We start from the raw sequence: 19,823 nt of genomic DNA on the forward strand, positions 1-19,823 counted from the left end.
AAGACAATGCTCCACTATTCGATATTTTAAAAGGGAACATCATTTTACTTTTTTTTATCCAATAACCGATTTATTTATCCACAAAACACACTCTTTTCAATGTGAACACAAATGTCACGCAATAAAGATCCCCATATAGTCTTAACAAACCGTTGTAGCAAGTGCTATTAGCGAGCACCAATGAAGGCCGGCACGGCACACAAGGGGTTAGGTGACCAGCACTACGCCCACCTACCATTGTCTCCCCAGCGGCAATGTTTATACATTGCACCACTACTCATTGGGGCCGAGTCAACCTAGGGGAGGCTTAGGATCGGTTCAAATAATCGTCACTGGTGTTGGCCGTGAGTGGGAATCAAACTCAGGCCACCGGGTTTGTAGTGCAACGCGATAACCGCCGCACTGCCGCTCCCCACACACGTTCACGCACACAAACATCACAAAAACAACAGGTTTTCATTAAGCTTATTTTAATAACTCAAACTAAGTTAGCAAAGCGTAAATATCAACTACAGTACACAAATTAAAAAACACAATCTAAAACCTAAAAATCATGTAAAATTTCAAGAGTTAAACTGAAAATGTAGTTTTGATGACAAAAACCCAAATTTGGAATTCAAGTGTTCTTCGAGTACGTGTAGGTTTTTCTCCATACTCCCATTCCTCCAACAAAAATACTCAAAAATATATTAGCTAAACATCTCAAACAGCACCATTCTGAAAGTCTTGAGACTAAACGAGCCTTTCATAGGTAAACATTATCGAATGCTTGCAATGTTTTGTTTAACGTATATGGTTTTTGAGCAATGTTGTATTCGTCCTGCATTTGCGACAATTTCTGAATGTGGGCGAAACATTTCCTGGGTTTATTGAACACTTTGGTATCTTATAAGGCTGACTTTATTTCACTTCAATACTTTCTCAACGCAACTAACGAGGCAGTTTCAACCTCCAGTATCTGATCTTATTAACTCTTGTTACGTTACTAAATCAGCTGTATTGTTTAAACAGCTGACATCACGTGTACCAAACTTGATAAAGCAGATTTGTAAGCAACCCAGCATTTAGGTTTGGTCTATCGATGCTCAACGTATCGTTACTGAAATCTTTCGATCCCCTCTATTGTCCATATCTTGTCTTGGCTTCTGCAGAATATGCACTGTTACACTACAGGCAATCTAGAAAATGGCAGCCAGACTTCACACTGAGCAAGTCACCTCCAATCCAGAAATCCACCCACTGGCTCCCTGTCCATCTAAGTATTGCCTGCAAAATAATATTTCCAATATCCTTTATGGATTCATCTCCCCCGCTTCTCATTACACGATCCTCCTCATCCCCCATTTTTCCAGTAACCATCTCCTAATGCCATCAGTCCAACTTCACTCAAGGGGTGGGAGGCAGGGTTACTCCTCTGCATCCCTGCCTGTAATTGTCCTCATCAGCGTTGCCAGCCCCCCCACCCCAACTTAAGACCTTCTTTAAATGAACACCTAACTTTGCACTCTGATTACGATTCACTATTACAACTGACTTCTGTGTAATTTTTAATACTGCAGAAACTCGACATCCCTCTCAATCTTTTTCTTTGGTGCCCTGCCTTAACGGCAGCTCCTTAGATGCAATAATCTCCATCCTATTCTCTGCCCTCTTTATTTCCACAAGACCCTTCCTTCGGCTTTTACAACATCCCAATCCTCAGCCTCTCATTATTTTCCCATCCATTCTTCCCTGTACAATATCATTTATCAAAGCATCCTCTTGTAGAATGTGTCCTATCCAGTTCTTCTCCATCCTTCTGATGACTTCCATTATCATTATTTTGTTGATGCCATTAAAGATGTCTTCGTTGGTCTTCTCTTTCCAGCTCTCGCTCTCTCGACATCACTGATGAGCAACTCAGATGAGTCAGTGGGACACACGAGCGGCCCTCCTTCACATCAGTGGGCCACAAGCTTCAAAACTTGCTTGTCCACTCATCATGCCGTCATACATCACCCGAGACACACTTGGATCAGGCCACCACGAGGGGCTCCACAGGTCGTAGGTTGCCCACCACTGGCTCTAGATCCTTCTCCACCTTATTCCATCCTTTCTCAGTCTTCACATTTCCGCTCCAGGCAAAGAAGCGCTCCGCACCTTCATCTCAACTATCTTCCTTTTTTAGTTTCACGGATTGTTCTTGCCAACTCTTTCTTTCTTGCCAATTACCTGATTCACCATATCAATCCTTGACCTTAATCGCACACATCCATTTTCCATGAGATATGCTCCCAAGTAACTGAATGTCTTCACCTGTTCTACCAGTTGTCCAGTAATCAGAATATTCATTCTTCCTCAACCTAAACCTTGAAGTAGTAACCCCTCATCCTATTCAATAATAGTAAAAAAATTGCCACAAACGTTTCTACCCATTTTCACAACCTGTGTTGCACTGCTCTAAAGCGTTTTGATTAGATGTGGCGTTCAAAAGCGGTGCGAGTTTGATATTATATAATTCAAAATAAAAACTGCTATAACAACTGGGTTTCCAAACAAAATGCACGTTGATGCTTGCTGTATTTTACCGTCACCGTTAACCATCACCTCACATGGATCAATGGAGCGCCTCGTATGATAATAAGAGTGGGGGGCCATTTTGGAAACTGTCACCAAGCCAAATGAGTGCAGTATAGAGAAAGGAAGAACCTTGTTTCCTAAACACATCACGGATTTTTCTCCAGTTAGCGAGGCAGGCGCACATCTGACTGAGCGCTTGACAATATGAAATGAACCCATCAAGAAAAAAAAACACCAGTTTGAAACGATAAACAAAAAGGTTAACAGTTACAAGCCTGCAGACTGTGGCGGGTGGGCACATGCTGCTTCAGTTAGGTCGAGGGTGGCACACGGTAGGCACACTGAATAATCAACAAGGAAAATGCAACTGGGGCGTTTCAACACAAAGTGCTGGTCAACACCCCGATGCTCGACACTGATCTAAGCTGGCATGCATAAAGCATTTCCCTTTTTGTTCACCGTGTGTTTTACACATTCATGCGCATTCAACACAAATTGAATCGATCCTTTAACTTGAGAAATGTAAACATACGTACGTACACACTCTCCAATAGAGCTCAAATGATATGTGATAACCCGTCACTTGCATGAGCACCCACAAACTGGGCAACAAGGTTATGCCATCAGTACAGGCAGTAGGCTTCTAACAAATTACCCGTGTTGACTTGTGTGTTCTCCTCTAGTACGCACCAGTTTTCTCTAGGCACTCCAATTTTCAGCCACGTGCCAAAACACTCCCAAAACATAAATGGCTTATCACGTTCGGCACTCTCTTGAAAATAAATCTCGCCTTAAGACTCATCGATGTTTGCTTGCAAGTAATCCAGACAACGTTCTAGTCCACTATCCTATCACAACGCCAAAGCTGATTTTTCCCCACCGCTGGCTGTTCACTTGCTTGGCGTGCACAAACACAAAGTGTACCAAGGACAGTTTTAGGTCCGGATTTATGCCACACTTTTCCCATTTGGCAGCAGTTATGTAGATGCCACTACTAATTCTGCATTCAGATGTTCATTTTCAATTCCTGCCATTGGCTCAGTGTGGCCTGTGATGTGGATGCTTGCGAACGAAGACAATGTAAAAGACATGAGCCCTCAATACAATTGTGCATTATATAAAATGGACCATAAAAAAATTAAACGTGCCAGTGATCATCACGTGTATTTTTGTTGTAAACTTGCAACAAGGTAATGCTTTTACTGGCAGCAATTCTGACGACACACACGTGAAGATATATGGACGGATTTGAGTTGGACCACAGAGCAACTTTTATACTTCAGTGTTAGTGACTGTCATTCGAAGATAATAAACACCTACGTCACAACAGCAATAAAAACAAAAAACATCAACTCAACCACTAATGGGGCACCATCAGGAAATCCGCCACGTTTACTTCTAAGCAGATTTAGTCTTTGCTGCCGGTCTGCCTCGCTTAGGGGCCGACTTGCCTGGCTTGGCTTGGCTCTGACCGCCCTGCGAGGCCTTAGTGGCCACTGCCTTCCCTCTTGATTTTCTGGCGCTTGCCTTGACGCTCAGCTCCTCCTCGATGCGGCCTCGTATGGCCACCTCCAGACGCTGAGACGCGCACAAGCACAACACAAGCGCACGCATGCTTCATTTAACACCAGCAATGCTACGTGTTGTTCACCAGCCATGCCACTGGAGCTAAGTACAAAACTTAAGTGGTAAAAATTTGACCTGTTGCCCGAGTAGGCATTTCTCACATGAAAGAAACTGGTCAAGTTACATCATGCGACCTCCTTTGCCAGTACCAAAATATGAGAATAGGTTTTCCCCTTTTAACTAGCAACGAAACAGGTGTTTAGATGTCACAACACCAAACTGAAACCTTTTACAAGGAATCATGTTTAAATTAACCACAATACTTGTGGTCAGAATGCAAACAAAAAACATACTCTGATAATATATGCATTGTCTTTGAAACTGATTGATGTGGACCACTGATTGGTGTGGACCAATCAGTTTCAAAGACAATGCATATATTATCAGAGTATGTTTCTTGTTTGCATTCTAACCACAAGTATTGTGGTTAATGCAGACATAATTCCTTGTAAAAGGATTCAAGTTGGTGTTGTAACATCTTCACACTTGTTTTGTTGCCAGAAAAAAGGGGAAAACCTATTCTCAATCTGGTCCAGTGTAAACAAAAACATTTTGAAAACGTTTATCAATAACACTGCCTTAATAGGAAATATATAAACATGAAATCACCAATGTTTTGGGTAATGGCCCTTTTTCATGTGCTATGATGAAGGGCCAATGCCCGAAACGTTGCCAATTATATATTTTATTGTGTAAGGCAGTATTAATGAAGAGCATGTTGAATTTTTTGTCATTTGTGCTTGTGCATCACTGCCAACCCACGGTCGCCAAAATAAGCTGTTCGGTGTATTTTGTCCAAACCATATGGTATGAAAAATAAGAGGTAGGAAAAGTGGTCTTGGGTAGGACATGCCACTCAAAAGGATGATGGTTAATAATGTTGATGGGAGACAAAAGTACGACCACTGAGGAGACGGAGGGATGAAATGAGCTTGTGTGCAGGCGCTAAGGGGGATATAGTTGCATGACAGAACCACGAGATGACGATGGCTTGGGGAGGATTAATCATGTAGATTAATCATGTAGATTAATCATGTAGATTAATCATGTAGATTAATCATGGCTGATCATGATGACGATGATTCACGTGATGAGCCAAAAACGACTGACCTCCCAAAATTCAAATTAGGTCAAAGAAGTTGTTATTCGTCTGCGATTTTGTTTTAGCTGTAGTGGTCCCTCTGGCGGAACCGCTTCATGTAAACGAGGCATGCGACGGACAGGTTTTGCTTTGCATAGCAATCTCGTGACCCCTTTGTGCAATAGAAAAAAACACAACAGAGCAACATTATTCACGTAAACCAGCCGAGATCCCATTGAGGCGATACGTACTGGGAATCTGTGACACTAAGTAGGGTAAAAATATTTTTTTGCTTGATTAAATAACACAAAAACTGTTAAATATTCCAAATGTGTAAATTAACCATCTCACGATAAATCACCGTTCCTAAGAGATCAAGGAAAAACGTTATCAGCAGCGACCTATCTGTGAAACGCCCTTAGGCAACGGGCCATTACCCTAGCATTAGCTAAACACTTGATACATTTGTTCAAGTACAAGCCAATGTTTGTTCTAAGGCATGAAAGTGCTCTCGATCTGTGTTTGTCCACACAAGTGTTGTATTCATTAGGCACAATGCCACTTGCCTTTTAAATTATAAATGAGCTCTGGCTGTACAAAGGTGAGACTGTGATCATAAAAATACAAGCACAAACATAGACAAGACACATTTGAACAGTCAGTCTGCCTTTCCAATGTGACTTGGTGTGGAAATTGTTATTCTCAAGTGTTTTTTTTGTGGATTGTTACCGATTAAACACTTAAATATGGCTGATAAAAGGCAAAAACACATCGGCAAGTGATATCTCTGTTTCTACCGTCTATGCAAAAATAGGGTCCGATTTAGGACAATACGATCCAATTTACGATGGGGTTTCTAGGAATACATTGTTGTAAAAGTCTGGACTGCCAGTATATAGTTTACTGCCAGCAAGTAGATAACGCTGACTGAATCCCAGTGCATTTGATTCCTCAATTTATATAAATATGCTATTCTTTAAATGCTTAATATCTGTATCCAGCGACCAGTGGGAATGAATTGGTAAATCTAAACGATAAGTTTCACCGAGTATTAACGGTTTGGCACTGGAGGAGAAACAACTAAAGTGAAGTGACCATTTCTGAATTCGGTGCATGCTTATGAATGTGGGGTTCACACAATTAGCACAAACTGTAATTCAAATTTTAAAGAGCAACAGAGTTCCCTCCCTACAGACCCATTAAGCTGCTTACCTTCTTCAGCTTTTGGGACTCCACAACTTTAGCTTTCTTCGGGGCAATGACACGACCTATGCACGCATTCGCACACACACACACAGAAGCACATCAAGAGGTTACAATGAAGCATAAGAATGCTCCAGACTAAAATGTGTCAACAGTCCGGTAGAGAATATGAATGCATGTGCAAGTCGACTGAATGTTTATATCTGTTTTTCCAGGGAACAATGTGGAACTCTAGTTATACAGGGACAGTTGATAATTTAGACCTACTTTACAACTTGAGGCAGGTTTGCTAATTATTAAGCCTTGATATGAAAAGGTAAAGGTGCAGCCCAGCAATTACTTGCATAGGCCACTGTTGGCAGAAGGGCCTCCACTACAGGAAGCACAAGAGCCCCTCTGAAGGATATCTGGCCTACTCTTCCACACCGGTCAGACAGTGTAAAAGGTGAGAGTACCCACATTGCACCCCACCACACGTGACCTGCCGATCAGGTGGACAGAGGCCTGGAGGTTAAATAACTTGCCCCATTATTACAACTGCCCTGCCAGGAGTCTGATAGGAAGTCTGGATTAGATTGCAAGGACAGTGTACTAATCATCACACCACAGGCAGCATCTCAGCCTTCATATGAACCTTGTGGCAGGATCCCGAATAAACTTAAGTCAAAATCGTAATGAATGTATTTATTTATGGCGACTCCGTCCCACCGCGCACATAAACGCCGCGACCCACCAGAAATTAATGCTCTCGTTCTTCACCAAGCACCCGTCGCCAAAATTGCCAGTCATAAACAAAACTTTGAAACTTTAACTAGTGCATCGTGTAGAGCTCGTCGAGAGGAATAGATTGCCGTACCGTCCGCCTTCAACAGACATAAGATGACCTCGCAGCGCAGTTTATGCGATGGGGGCTTATGGGACCACGGAGTACCACAATGAGGTCCATATGACCAATAATTAATTTTCTTCTTACGCAACACTTTGAAACAAACTGATTAGCTAAAGCTAAGCAGCTGAATTAGTTGTGGTCTTTGTTCTCTGAAAACAAATCTGTCCTATTGGTTACTTACAGTCTATGTACTAGGAGCAAAATGTGTTCAGAACATGAATGCAGTCAATGAATGGCACCTCTTGACTGTCGTAATGAACAAAAGGAATTGGCGTGTGTCGTTACTCAACACGGTGTTGGGTGTTGTTCTCCACTGTGTGCATGAAGCACCGACATGACAGTTAAAAAGACAATTACCAACCCCTTGCATAATCTGGATGGCCCCCTCGAGAAACAAACTACCCATGGTGAGCGCACATTGAGAAGACGCAAATACACAAGGCTGCCCTGTCTCTCAACAGCTGACTTTCATTCAGGTTGTAAATGTCGTGTATTTACATTACTGGTAAGCATATAGAATAAAACCCGGTAAAAATCGGTTACCTGTTTGCATCCACATTATTTATTTTACCTTTCAACCGAGAAAATTAGGGGCGTTTCCGTGGTGTCATGGTTAGCACAATCAACTAGTCTACCGACAGGTCACGTGTTGGGATAAAGTGTGGGTAAGCCCACCTCTTCCAAGACGTACACGGTCAGCGAGGAGAGTAGACCAAATATCACACTACAGGCTCCCTCGAATGGCGTAAGTAAGCAATTGCAGAGCTGCATATTTACCTTTTAACTGAGAAACGAGGGCACATTTACCACGCGGTGACATAAGCCGCCGTGCCCTTTGTAGGCTGGCGCGTGCCAATCTTTACACTACTAACATTTCCCCTGAAATCGATGTCACCAGTTCCTGACGCTGTGAACCGGTAATTGATGAGTACAAACGGTTACCGGTTTACGGGTGCCGATAAACCTGAATGGTTTACGTTACGCCACCACACCTAGGGGAGGCACACAGGTGCGCCGAAATTTAATTTCATGACGAGTACCAACGAGAGGAAATCGAATATTTCTGGGGTTCAGTCGTTGTTCAAAGGGCGATCATAGCAAACATTACCATGCCAAGACTGTCTGTGCAAGAACTGTTAGAGAGCACCTTATGACGCCAGACGATAGCAAACAAATGACAGCAAAGGCCATCGAATTTACGACCACACCGAAGTCAACAATCTCCCCGTAGGACAACAGAATGTTGGGGATGTTGTCGTTCACGACCTCGTATTTCATTGGAGGCCGTGGGTTCGATTCCGACCCTGATGTCTGCGGTATATTCGGAGATTGCGGTATCTCTACTCGTGGTCTCGTGGATTTTCCTCCATGTCTTCCCGCTTTTCCCTCCACATTTGGAAACGCGCGTTCAGACTATTTGGTTGCTATAAAATACCACATCACGAGCCATTTAGTTGAGCTATCATTTGTGACAAGGTCGCTTCTGAAAAATAAGTTAACATCTCGGTGGGCTTTTTCCTGGTAAGATTTTTTTTAAAGTTTCGTTTGATTTCTATAGTATTAAGTGACGTTTACCTTTCCTATATTTTGCACCCATATCGTGTATTTCTATTGTTTATTATTGTAAGGTTCTGACCCGCCCCTCTTGGACATGTCCAGAAATATTATTATTCTGAGCAATGGTTTGGCCAGCACCAGGCTCGACCACCTTTGTCTCCCCTGTGCTGACCTTCGCACACACACACTGCACCATCAAATAGCGAATCATTTCAGACCGAGTCGGGGAGACCCAGGGCAGGTTGAGACAATGAGACATTTCGCCGTCGTGGCCGCGAATAGAATTCGGGTGGACGCAAGGTTTGTGGCGCAGTGCGCTAACCACTGCACCACCGCTCTCCCGTACAATATCTCACGATTTCATCTTAACACACACGGGGGGGGGCAGCCTTATTGAGGCTCAATGAGCCCCAATAGCCATTGTAAGCGCCACTGTGCGATTGGCTTTGTAAGCCCCATGATGATTGCGAGAGGGGGGGGGGCGAGGCTTTTATATTTTCTCTCCCAAAACAACGACAAAGATCCCCCGTTTCGCTTTAACATAATCTTAGTGCAATTGCTGCTAGCGAACACCTATTCCATATCTATATACCGCACACACGATTACCGCAAGCGGACCTCTTAACTGTGGCTCATTGAGAAGACTGCGCAACGTGTTAAGGGGGCAGAGGAACGACGCGGATAGCGTCCAATTGTCGAGACATCTTACGGGCAAATTAAAGTCACCGGGCTGGGTCAAAGCAGCCAGCCCAGCCCCAGAACGAACCCACGTGGAGGACACAAACGCACGTGGAGGGCACCGTCACCGCGGAGACGGAGCGAATTTAAAGATTTAAATTCACGTGCGAAACGAGCGTGATAGCGACAAGGCCTCCATCTAGCAGTGGATGGACAATGGCTCGCTGCTGACGCCGCCGATGATGATGACGATGATGTGGAGCCTAAGGATCGCACGACGCCATCCCAACAACAACAACGACGACGACGACTGCGGTTCGACCGCCAAATCATCCTCTCGCCCACCTCCCTTCTTGGGACTTTTGGCCTTTGCGGGCTGCGCCGACTTCTGCTTCTTGCCCGTGGCTGCACGCGCCTTCGCCTTCAGCTTCAGGTTGCCCTGCGCCATCGCGACCCTCACAGTCGGCGGAGCGGGAGGAGGACGAGGACGACGACGACAACGACACGGAGCCTGGATCGATTCCCGCGACTGTGAATCGGGTGGTTAATGAACGATGTCGATTCGATTCCGCGATTCGCACCCCCGCCCCCGCCCAGTAACGTTAAGCAGCCCGTGGGCTGTGGAATCGAGTGGTTTGTCGATTCCTCGAGAAGCGATCCACGCGTTTGTTGCCATTACAGAGGTTTTTTTTCCCTCTGACCTCGAGAAATATGGCGGATTTATATTTTTTCAAGGGGATTTTTGTTTTGTTTATTGGTGTGGGGGATTTACAAAAGGGGGGGGGGGGCGGAACTGTAGCACCCGGCATTTAGCTCGAAATAGTTAATATTCTCAGGTGGCTGGTTTGGTGATGCCGTCATCCAGCAGTGGATTGCTCATGGTGGATACTGAACATATATACTGGATTTTCATTTGCCGGAAGTTGTGATGATGCGTGCAAGCGATTACTACTGCCAAGCTTCACTGAGCCACAAAGAGTCCCAACACTTTCAGTTGGTGCGTGTCATATTGAAAACTTTACAAATGGAAATGAAAAACACCGTTTCCGCCGGACAATCAGTCGGTCTGGCTCGCTGTGGCCCTTTCGATGCCGCAATTGGTCGCCGATTTAGATGTGGAGATGTCCCCCTCAAATAGAGTGTCGAGATTCCTCATTGGTGGGCAGCCACGGTGCCGCCATTTTGTTTTAAAATGGCCGCTGGAAGGGGCCCTCCCACAAAATGAGAGAGGGGCAGGTTGAGGGTCACCTTGCCCATTCTACAAGGGCTGGTGGGAGATCACAAAACAGCTACAAGTTTTTGGCACAAATATAATTGAGTTGCCCCTTACAACTGTAGAAAGCTGCAATTAGCTTTTTTGGGGCCCTTCAGTTTGGTCTCCCAAAATGGGGAGGGAGGCTAAGGGCTACCAGGGCAGTGCGTACAAATACAGCAGAGTCGATACTCGAAACCAGAACATTAAAAAATTGGAATATTATTGTATTCAAACAAAACTTGTTGTATTTTACCAGGTAAAGCCCACTGAGCTGTATTGCTCTTTTTTTTAGATAAACGACCCGGTCACGAATGATAGCCCAATGAAGTGGCTTTTCATGTGGAAATGTACAACACACAAATACTTAGTGCAAGCGCATGATTCTAAATGTGGAGGGAAAACCCAGAGAAAATCCATGTGACCACGGGGAGAGAGACATGGAAACTCCATATATACAGGCGTCAGGGTCGTTGATCGAATCCACGACCTTTATACCATGTGATGGAGATAACATCTCGCCACCGCGGCTCCCTGTTAGGGCTCCCCAGAATAGGAGGGGGTGAGTTAGCTGACACTCCTAGAAAATGTAGAGCTGAAATTTGCAACAAAAAAAGTCGAGCCAATACAACGAGAATACGCTAAAACTTTCAATTTTCGAATTTTATTGGGCCCCCAAAATACATATAGTAATGTTGGGTTAAAATAATGATCGCTGGATATGATTCCGGCGGGAATTAACAGTACATCACTCAAGAAGATGTGTAATGGGTATTACAGAAAGAATAACATGTATATATTTAAAATGAAAAACTTTTTTAAAAGCTGATGAATAAAAAAAAACAAAGAGTAAAAAATAAAATGTTCATGCAATAGATCTTCCAAATGGCAATCCAACTGCCAGTTCAGCTGACAGTTGTATCCATCTTCCTATGCATTGCCAAAATATTTTCTGTGATCAGGGTAACTCGGTTAACACTTTTCAGTGTCATAGAATTCATAATCAACGTTTTTGGGTTAGATCGCGTTATTTATAAATGTGTCGTAACCCTCCACCACCCAACACGGCCAATCAGCAAAAAAAGTGTCACGTTGACAAAAAAAACAAATAGTTCACTACTTTAGCCCACCGGTGTGTTGAAGCGTGAAACCACAACATTTACAATTTTTGAATACGACATTTCGCTGGTAATTGCATCCAGCATCATCGGGCAATTTGCCAGAATGGTGAGGCTCTGCTCTTGCTCCCGTCTTGCTGGATGCAATTACCAGCAAAACGTCGTACTCAACCCTCCACCACCGTGTCGGGTGGTGAAGGGTTACGACACATTTATAAATAACACGATCTAACCCAAAAACGTTTATTATGAATAATATTGGTCGCGAAAGCCTACGTGTTAAACTGGCATATAGAGCTTGAACCAGTTAAGATGTTTAAGTGCTGTACTGTTCTAGAATAATGCAACGGCCCTTGGATTGCTAAGAAGTAATGTAGTATATTATAAAATAGCTTGATTTGCAAGGGGTGCTACAGAGTACTACTCTAGTGCATTGGTGGCCCATACACCAAGCACTCTGATCCATTCTGGGGTATCTCAACAGGCTCCGCGAACATCAAATGCTAGTGGGATATATTGGTAGATGCTATTATGTTCTTTAATGTTTTAATTCCTAGTCTCGGGTTTTTTTTGCCATCAGCTGTACAGAAAATAGTTTTATCCTCATATTAATGTTTTGATTTCTCCTGAGATCTGCATAAAGTGTTTACGATCCACCCATGGAATGCGATGTATGTGTAGCGACATATGTCTTGCGAGAGTCACTGACAGGAGAGTGGAATTGTGTGTGTGAAAGCCTCTCTCAAATACAAGTGTATGTTATGGCATGGAAGGGGACTCTCGGGGACAGGGTCCCGGGTGGCTGTCAGGGAGAGACAGTCGAGGACGTGACAGTATAGAGCAGGCATGTTAAAAGTCCGGCCCGCGGGCCAATCACGGCCCGCGGGCAGATTTCATACGGCCCGCGGCTTCGGTCTTATAATGTGTTATTTATGGCTCGCTAGCTCTGTCAGAATAAATAAATTCCTCTTTCCGCCACACGGTGGCAGCACCATTCTAATGCTCTCTAATTTTGCATCCGTGCCGCGAACCCTTCTCGAATCATTTCTGCCATGGCGACTGCAAAAAAAAGAGAAAAGTTGACAGTGAGGGCCGCCGCTTTCAGGAGCGGTGGGAATTACGATACTTCTTCACTGGAAATCGAGGAAATTGTGTTTGTTTAATTTGTAAAGAGACGGATGCCTTGTTTAAGGATTTCAACATAAAGAGACACTACGAGACTAAACATGCTACAACATACGACAAGCTAACAGGGAGTGACCGCGCTGAAAAAGTAAAGCAACTTCAAGCTGCTCTGGCATCGCAACAGCGATTCTTCACGCCGGCCTGTGAGTCAAAGGAAAACATCACCAAAGCCAGCTACGAAGTGACCATATTAATAGCTAAACATGGCAAACCTTTTACTGAAGGCGCGTTTATCAAATACTGTGTCATTAAAATGGTGGAGAACATTTTCCCCGAGAAGAAGCAAGAATTTATTAATGTTTGCCTGGCACGCAACACTGTGGCATGGAGAGTTGAGGACATATCGTCAGATATTACGAGACAACTGGGGGACAGGTGAGTGGCTTTTGATTATTTCTCATTAGCCTACGATGAAAGCACCAATGCATCTGACACTGCACAACTACTTATTTTTTTAAGAGGAGTTGATGACAACATGAACGTGACAGAGGAACTGCTTGACCTCAAAAGCCTTAAAGGGCAAACCAGAGGAACAGCTGTATTCGTTTCTGTTTGTGAAGCTGTTGATGATATGAAACTACCATGGAGTAAAGTTTCTGGGATCATTACTGATGGTGCACCTGCCATGGCTGGTGAGCGAAGTGGATTGTTCACACTGATCTGCAATAAAGTCAGCGAAGAAGCAGGTAACGCTATTAAACTTCACTGTATCAGTCACCAGCAGGCTCTCTTGCGCCAAACATCTCAAATTTGACGATGTTATAAAACCAGTGGCAAAGGCAATCAATTCTATTCGCTCTAAAGCTCTATACCACCGACAGTTTCAGCAGTTCTTGCGTGACATCCAGGCTGAATACGGTGACGTAATATATCAACGATGTGAGGTCGCTAAGTCGGGGGTCCGCACTGCAGCGATTTTTCTCTCTCAAAGAGGAAATTTAACATTTTTTGGGTGAGAAGGGACAACCAATGGAAGAACTGTCCGATCCTGTATAGCTGGTAAATCTGTTTTTTTTGGTTGACATGACGAAGGGAAAGATGCAGTGGTGAGCCAGCTATATGCTCACACCAAGGCCTTTGGAACCAAACTGCAACTTTTCCAAACACACTTGTCCCAAACAGAGCCCTGCACCGCGCACTTCCCAGCTTTGAAAAAGGTAATTGACAGTTTCTCACAGGACAACATCGGTGCGCAAATGAAGAGTTATGCAACAGCTATCGCATCTTTTTCTGTGGAATTTAACAAACGCTTTCGGGACTTTGCAGTTATTGAAAAGGACATGTTGCTTTTCTCTTCTCCCTTCTCCGTGGACCCTGATGATGCTCCTCCACAGCTGCATCTGGAGCTAATTGAGCTGCAGTTTGACGATGAGTGCCGCGGGAAACACCAGCAGTGTTCTCTTGTTGACTTTTACCGGCAGCTGGACAAAAGCAGGTTTCCAGAAATGCGGTCATTCGCTAAGAAAATTCTGTCGTTATTCGGCTCTACATATTTGTGTGAGCAAACATTCTCAGTCATGAACTTAAATAAGAACCGATTTAGGTCAAGGATGAGTGACTCCAAATTGCGTGGCATTTTATGCATCTCAACCACTGCCCTCAAGCCTGACCTGGTCTCTTTACTGAAATCTAGATCTCAGTATCACCCTTCTCATTAGTGATCAATCTGAAATTGAGTGTTTTGAACAGTAACATCTGTCACTATTAACAGTGAAAAGCCTAAAGCACACTAATGCACTTGGACTTATGGCACTTGTTTTAATTAAACTCTTGAATAAGATTTGGTTATAACTGTTGATGTTATGTACCTGTAGATGTGACACAAACTCCTGCTTTCTGAAAGATCTTGTAAAAGACAAAATTCACTTGTTTTAAAGTTTAATGATAACAGACCACTTTGCATTACTTATAACTCCTGTTTAAAATGTTCATGAGGCAAATATATTTAACTCATGGAAATTTAAGGTATTCTATACAGTTTGTTCAATGTTATCTGACTGAATGAAAGGCAGAATTGTGTATTTAGAGTTGTTCACGTCTGCCTGAGCGGCTTATATTTGGTTACATTGTCATTTGAAAAATAAAGGTAATTGTGACAATGATAATTGTTTTATAACAGTGTGTTTTCACGTAACTTTTGTGGTAAAAATGTCGGAAGGAACTATTGGCCCCCGAGCATCTTCACTTTATCAAATTTGGCCGTCTTTGCAAAAAGTTTGGATACCCCTGGTATAGGGGAACCCGGGAGGGCACGTGACGAGGAGAGGATATGGAGGGGGGGCGACAGGTGACGAGAAGCACAGGTCGTGTGAGGCCCCAGAACCTTCTGGGAAGATCCTGAAGGGGGCGGGGCTGAGGGCAGAGGGAGCCCCACTCAGGGGATAAAAAGGGGGTTCAGGAGAGCAATCGCGGCTGTCTTATGGAATCAACCCGCCGGGCTACGTCGCTTCGATCTTCGGTCATCACGTTCGGCATCATGGGTCAGGCAGTATTTTCTGACCTGACCCGGTTATGTAGTTAACTCATTGTTACGTTAGGTAGTAGCCCTGTTGGGGCCATATAATGATAAACGTGTTTCCTCCAAATTCAAGTGTATACCTCCGTGGAACTCACTACATATGTATTATTAGCCACAGCTGCCTACACTCTAATGATGATTTTGCCAACAATGTTGATCATAATTATGTTGGTGATTATGGGTTATGCATTGCCATGCATGTGTAGTGAGCGACTTCCGAGACACGACTTGTAGAGGGCTCCTTGTTTATTTCTCACACTTTACAGGCAAATTCACTGAGCAACATATACACTGGGCTACGTAGAGCTGACCCACTCATACAGCCACATCGCTGGCGTCTAACTATATAGCTGGCTGACTGATACAGCGATGACGACGATGGGGACCGTACAGCGGATCGGGTATACGGCCGGACGATGATGAAGAGACGACGGTGAAGACAGCGACAGCAGCCAGGACTCGAACCCTCACGACAGCCCCGAACCTCTGGTTACCTCCCTCTTATATACTCCTCAGCGTGGCCAAGCCCCGCCTCTGGCCACGCCCCCTTCTAGAACTCTCATGCAGGTTCCAGGAGCTTCCTGATTGATCACCGCCTCTGACCTTTGGCCCAGTTACACCCCCTTATGGTTGGCTGTTACGTAGTGCACCCATACCCGTAGTTACTCTTCATGGTCAACACCCTGTCACTACACATGTATGACAGTTTTCTGCGTTCTGATATAAGTAGAGGTAATTTAGGCCTCGCTGAAATATATTGTGAATGTTGCCAACAATCTATACAATTTTGAGGGCCTACAATTGTTTTCCAGACCAGCACAACCACTGTGGACGTGCAGGAGGTACGATTGGTCAGAACCTACTGGACAAGGCCGAATATAATATCGAGGGATTCAGCTTGCCTGGGGAAAAAAGTACATCGTAACTTGTATAGGGACGTGGCCGCAGATGCATTTGGCAAGTGTGAAAAAGGCTATAGAGAGTGTAGATAAACAAGCATTATTTATGGACATGAACCACTGGGTGATTTTTAGAGCAATGGTTATAATAGTAATAATTAAAATTTATAATGCGCATTCCATCCTAGGATCCCAATGTGCAATGGTTGAAAAGCAGGAAACAAAAAAATTAACCCGTAAAAACAAAGTTTTTCACTATAAATCCTTTATATGCGTGGCGGCTAGAGTCCTCTCGTCCTCTGGCTTGAGATGGCTGCCACCTATGGGTCAGATGATTGCCTGCCACCATTAAGCAATTGGTAATTAAATATAAAAAAAATTCCTAAAAAGTGTAAAGTTATGGAATTTTTTTTCACGAAAATAAATTGTCACGCACAACGAGTCTGTGTGCAAAATGTCAGCTCGATTGGATCACGGGAAGTGGGTTTAAAACGACCGAAAGATTTGCACGGTCGTAAGCGCGCAAGCAAGCAAGCAAGTGAACTTAATAGAAAGGATTTAAAAACAGAACCAGGGCAACCGACCAAACTAAAGAGGGAAGGCCAGTTTAAAGATATGGGTTTTCAAAGCAGACTTAAATATATCCGCCGACTCTGATTGCCTGATTTCAAGTGGCAAGGCGTTCCATAGCTTGGGTGTCATGCTAACAAAAGCCCGATCATGAAAAGAGCGCAACCTAGACCTGGGAGTGCTGAGCAGTTGGAGATCACAAGATCTTAAGGACCTTGATGGAATATATACATTTATTAGTTCCTCCAAGCAATGTGAGGTGAGCCCTTTAAAGCCTTTTCGGTTAATAGCAGTATCTTAAAATCCACTCGGAATTTAACCGGTAACTAATGAAGAAAAGAGGACTGGTGTAATGTGCTCACGTAATGGTGTACGTGTAAGTATTCGAGCAGCTGCATTCTGAACAAGCTGGAGTCTTGTTCAACTCGGGATAACACAAAAGCATGCTGCAATCGTCAACGGCAATGGTTGCCACAATATATCCCGTTGTAAAAATCTCGTTGCTCAAAATATGAACAGGTCTGATCACAGTTCCCCCTTGTGGGCAACTGGGGTAGCAACTACCAATCAGCTCAGAGTGAGCTTACCTGAGTACAAGCTGTCACGCTCTCTTTATTTGAAAAAAGTGTGGGATCTGGACGTGATTGTGTGAGATGATTGTGTGGTGGTGAGATGGTGTAATAGACTAATAATGAAATAATGTGGTGAGATGGTTATATTCTATTCTTGGGTATAGAAATATGTTCAGGACAGTGGTGTAACTACATTATGTAATTATGAGCGCAGGGGGTGCGGCAATCGGTCAGTTGGGACCCCAGTCCAGGATTTGGTTTGTCTCACACGGTCGTACCGAGGCTTTATATCGCGGCTCTTTTTGTCTAATCACATCACATACCTGTCAACCCCTTATCAGTACCAACCATATAATAATAATGCAATTTATAACGCGCGCAAATTTGCGGACCTAACGGCCGCAACTCAGAGGCGCAGAGCCAAGCTCAGTCACTCGAAAGCGTCTCTTGAAGGAGACGATTGAGGTGATGCTGCGAATGTGCAGAGGCATTGCATTCCAGACTGTTGGGGCAGCCACCGAGAAGCGGCGCATAGACGTGACCGTCCTGAATCTTGGTATCAAGAGGAGGTCGTAATTCACACTGCGAAGGCATCTGCCGTGTGCTGTGCTGCAAGTCGTCAATAATGACGAGAGGTACGGGTGACAAACCAATTGAGACCTTATTGGTCACCCTCTGCCCTTACAAATCTCAACGTTCATCCTCCAAAGTTCCATCACAAGGGAGAAACATAAACAACAAATTTTGTAGGCCCGTATTGAAACGGATGTACGCCGTATGGACCTGAAAACTCAATTTCCTTGTACAAGAATACAGGTCAACCGTATGTTCTTCATTACGTTCACGGTCTGTTGGGGTGTTCCGTCTTTGCAAAATGCAGCCAATACTAAATGAAATAATTTTTATTAAAATAAAATTTAACTGCGTTTTAAATAAAGTTTTTGTTCTTTTACACTGTTGTTGAAAACATATCTCATGGTGGTTGTCAAGGGAGCCCCAATTCGTAGCTTTGGTCACCAGAGGGGCCAAGGCACCCCCTGCCCCCACGCTCGTTACGTGGCTGGTTCAGGAGCGAAATGGCAATGGCGAGGTCTGCTCATCACGAAAGGGTTTCAAGAGAGAGTTCATGTCGTTTTGCTATTCTTCCACTGAAGCACAGTGGTTTGCTATATGGTCCGTCCATAGTTTGATTTGCATAACGACAGTCACACTGTAGTTATTCTTTATTTTTCCAATTACGAAGGAGATGTGCGCATTGGTCTGTTGATGTTCTGATAAAGTTGATGGTTCCACCATCGTCTTCGTGGGGGAATGCCAACGCCGGGAGGTGTGCGATGTCTGGGTCTCGAATGAAGTGTTTATTATGGACATCTCCATTGTTCCACTGTTCACCAGCGTTCTTCCGGATCTGGGTGATATTCTAGGATGCTAACAGCGCAATCCCAGGAGGGTGAGGACTTCAGTCGGTAGCAGAGAACCTCGTTGAGGTCTTGGTTGATGGGTAAGTGGTTGTGGTTGGCAATACAACGTGTAAACTCTGCAGTTTGCATGGATATTTGAGATAGTGAGATGTGTAAGAGACTAAATAGTGGGATAGTGTGGTAAAATGGTGTCGTGAGATGGTGTGAGAGTATGGGGAGTAGGTGTGATAGTTGGTATAATAGAGTAGCATTGTGTTGTGGTGAGATAGTAGGGTGAGATCGTGTGGCGTAATGGTGTGGTAACGTCGTGTAATGTGATGGTGCGATGAAAGTCAGGAGGGATGGTGTGACCAGTCGAAGTGATGGTGTGTCGTGATGAGCCATAATGGGCCTCTGAGCCTTTCTGCAGATTTTACAGTCCAGTATTTAGACACATCATTGCTAAACAAACGTAATGCTGGATAGAGAGAACTTCATCACCAGATGTTATTTCTTGTCAACTTTCAATAATCGCTCATGATTAATGCAGAATCAGAATCAGATTATTTCTACTGGAGGAATCCGACGAGCTCTCCAGCTATTTTCACACGTCCAGTGGGGGCAGTTAATAACTTTACAAAAACAAACAAGACAAAAAACACGAGAATAAATTTCTGGTGATAGTTGCCGGCAACTAAAATCACCCCTGCAGATCA

At 44.0% G+C, this 19,823-nt stretch overlaps 1 protein-coding gene across 1 annotated transcript; it reads right to left on the reverse strand.

Annotated features, from left to right (window-relative positions):
* Positions 1–453: 453 nt before the first annotated feature.
* Positions 454–10,136, reverse strand: LOC133348616 (leydig cell tumor 10 kDa protein homolog). Its single transcript, XM_061561523.1, has 3 exons — positions 9,939–10,136; positions 6,479–6,534; positions 454–4,137 (listed from the first exon to the last, which is right to left on the reverse strand). The coding sequence occupies exons 1-3, from the start codon at positions 10,039–10,041 to the stop codon at positions 3,958–3,960; spliced, it is 339 nt and encodes a 112-aa protein (XP_061417507.1). The 5' UTR covers positions 10,042–10,136; the 3' UTR covers positions 454–3,957.
* Between the last annotated feature and the right edge of the window lie 9,687 nt (positions 10,137–19,823).

This window comes from Lethenteron reissneri, chromosome 27 (assembly GCF_015708825.2).
Source record: "Lethenteron reissneri isolate LAM-NWPU_2019-01 chromosome 27, ASM1570882v1, whole genome shotgun sequence".
In the NCBI taxonomy this organism is placed as follows: Eukaryota; Metazoa; Chordata; class Hyperoartia; order Petromyzontiformes; family Petromyzontidae; genus Lethenteron; species Lethenteron reissneri.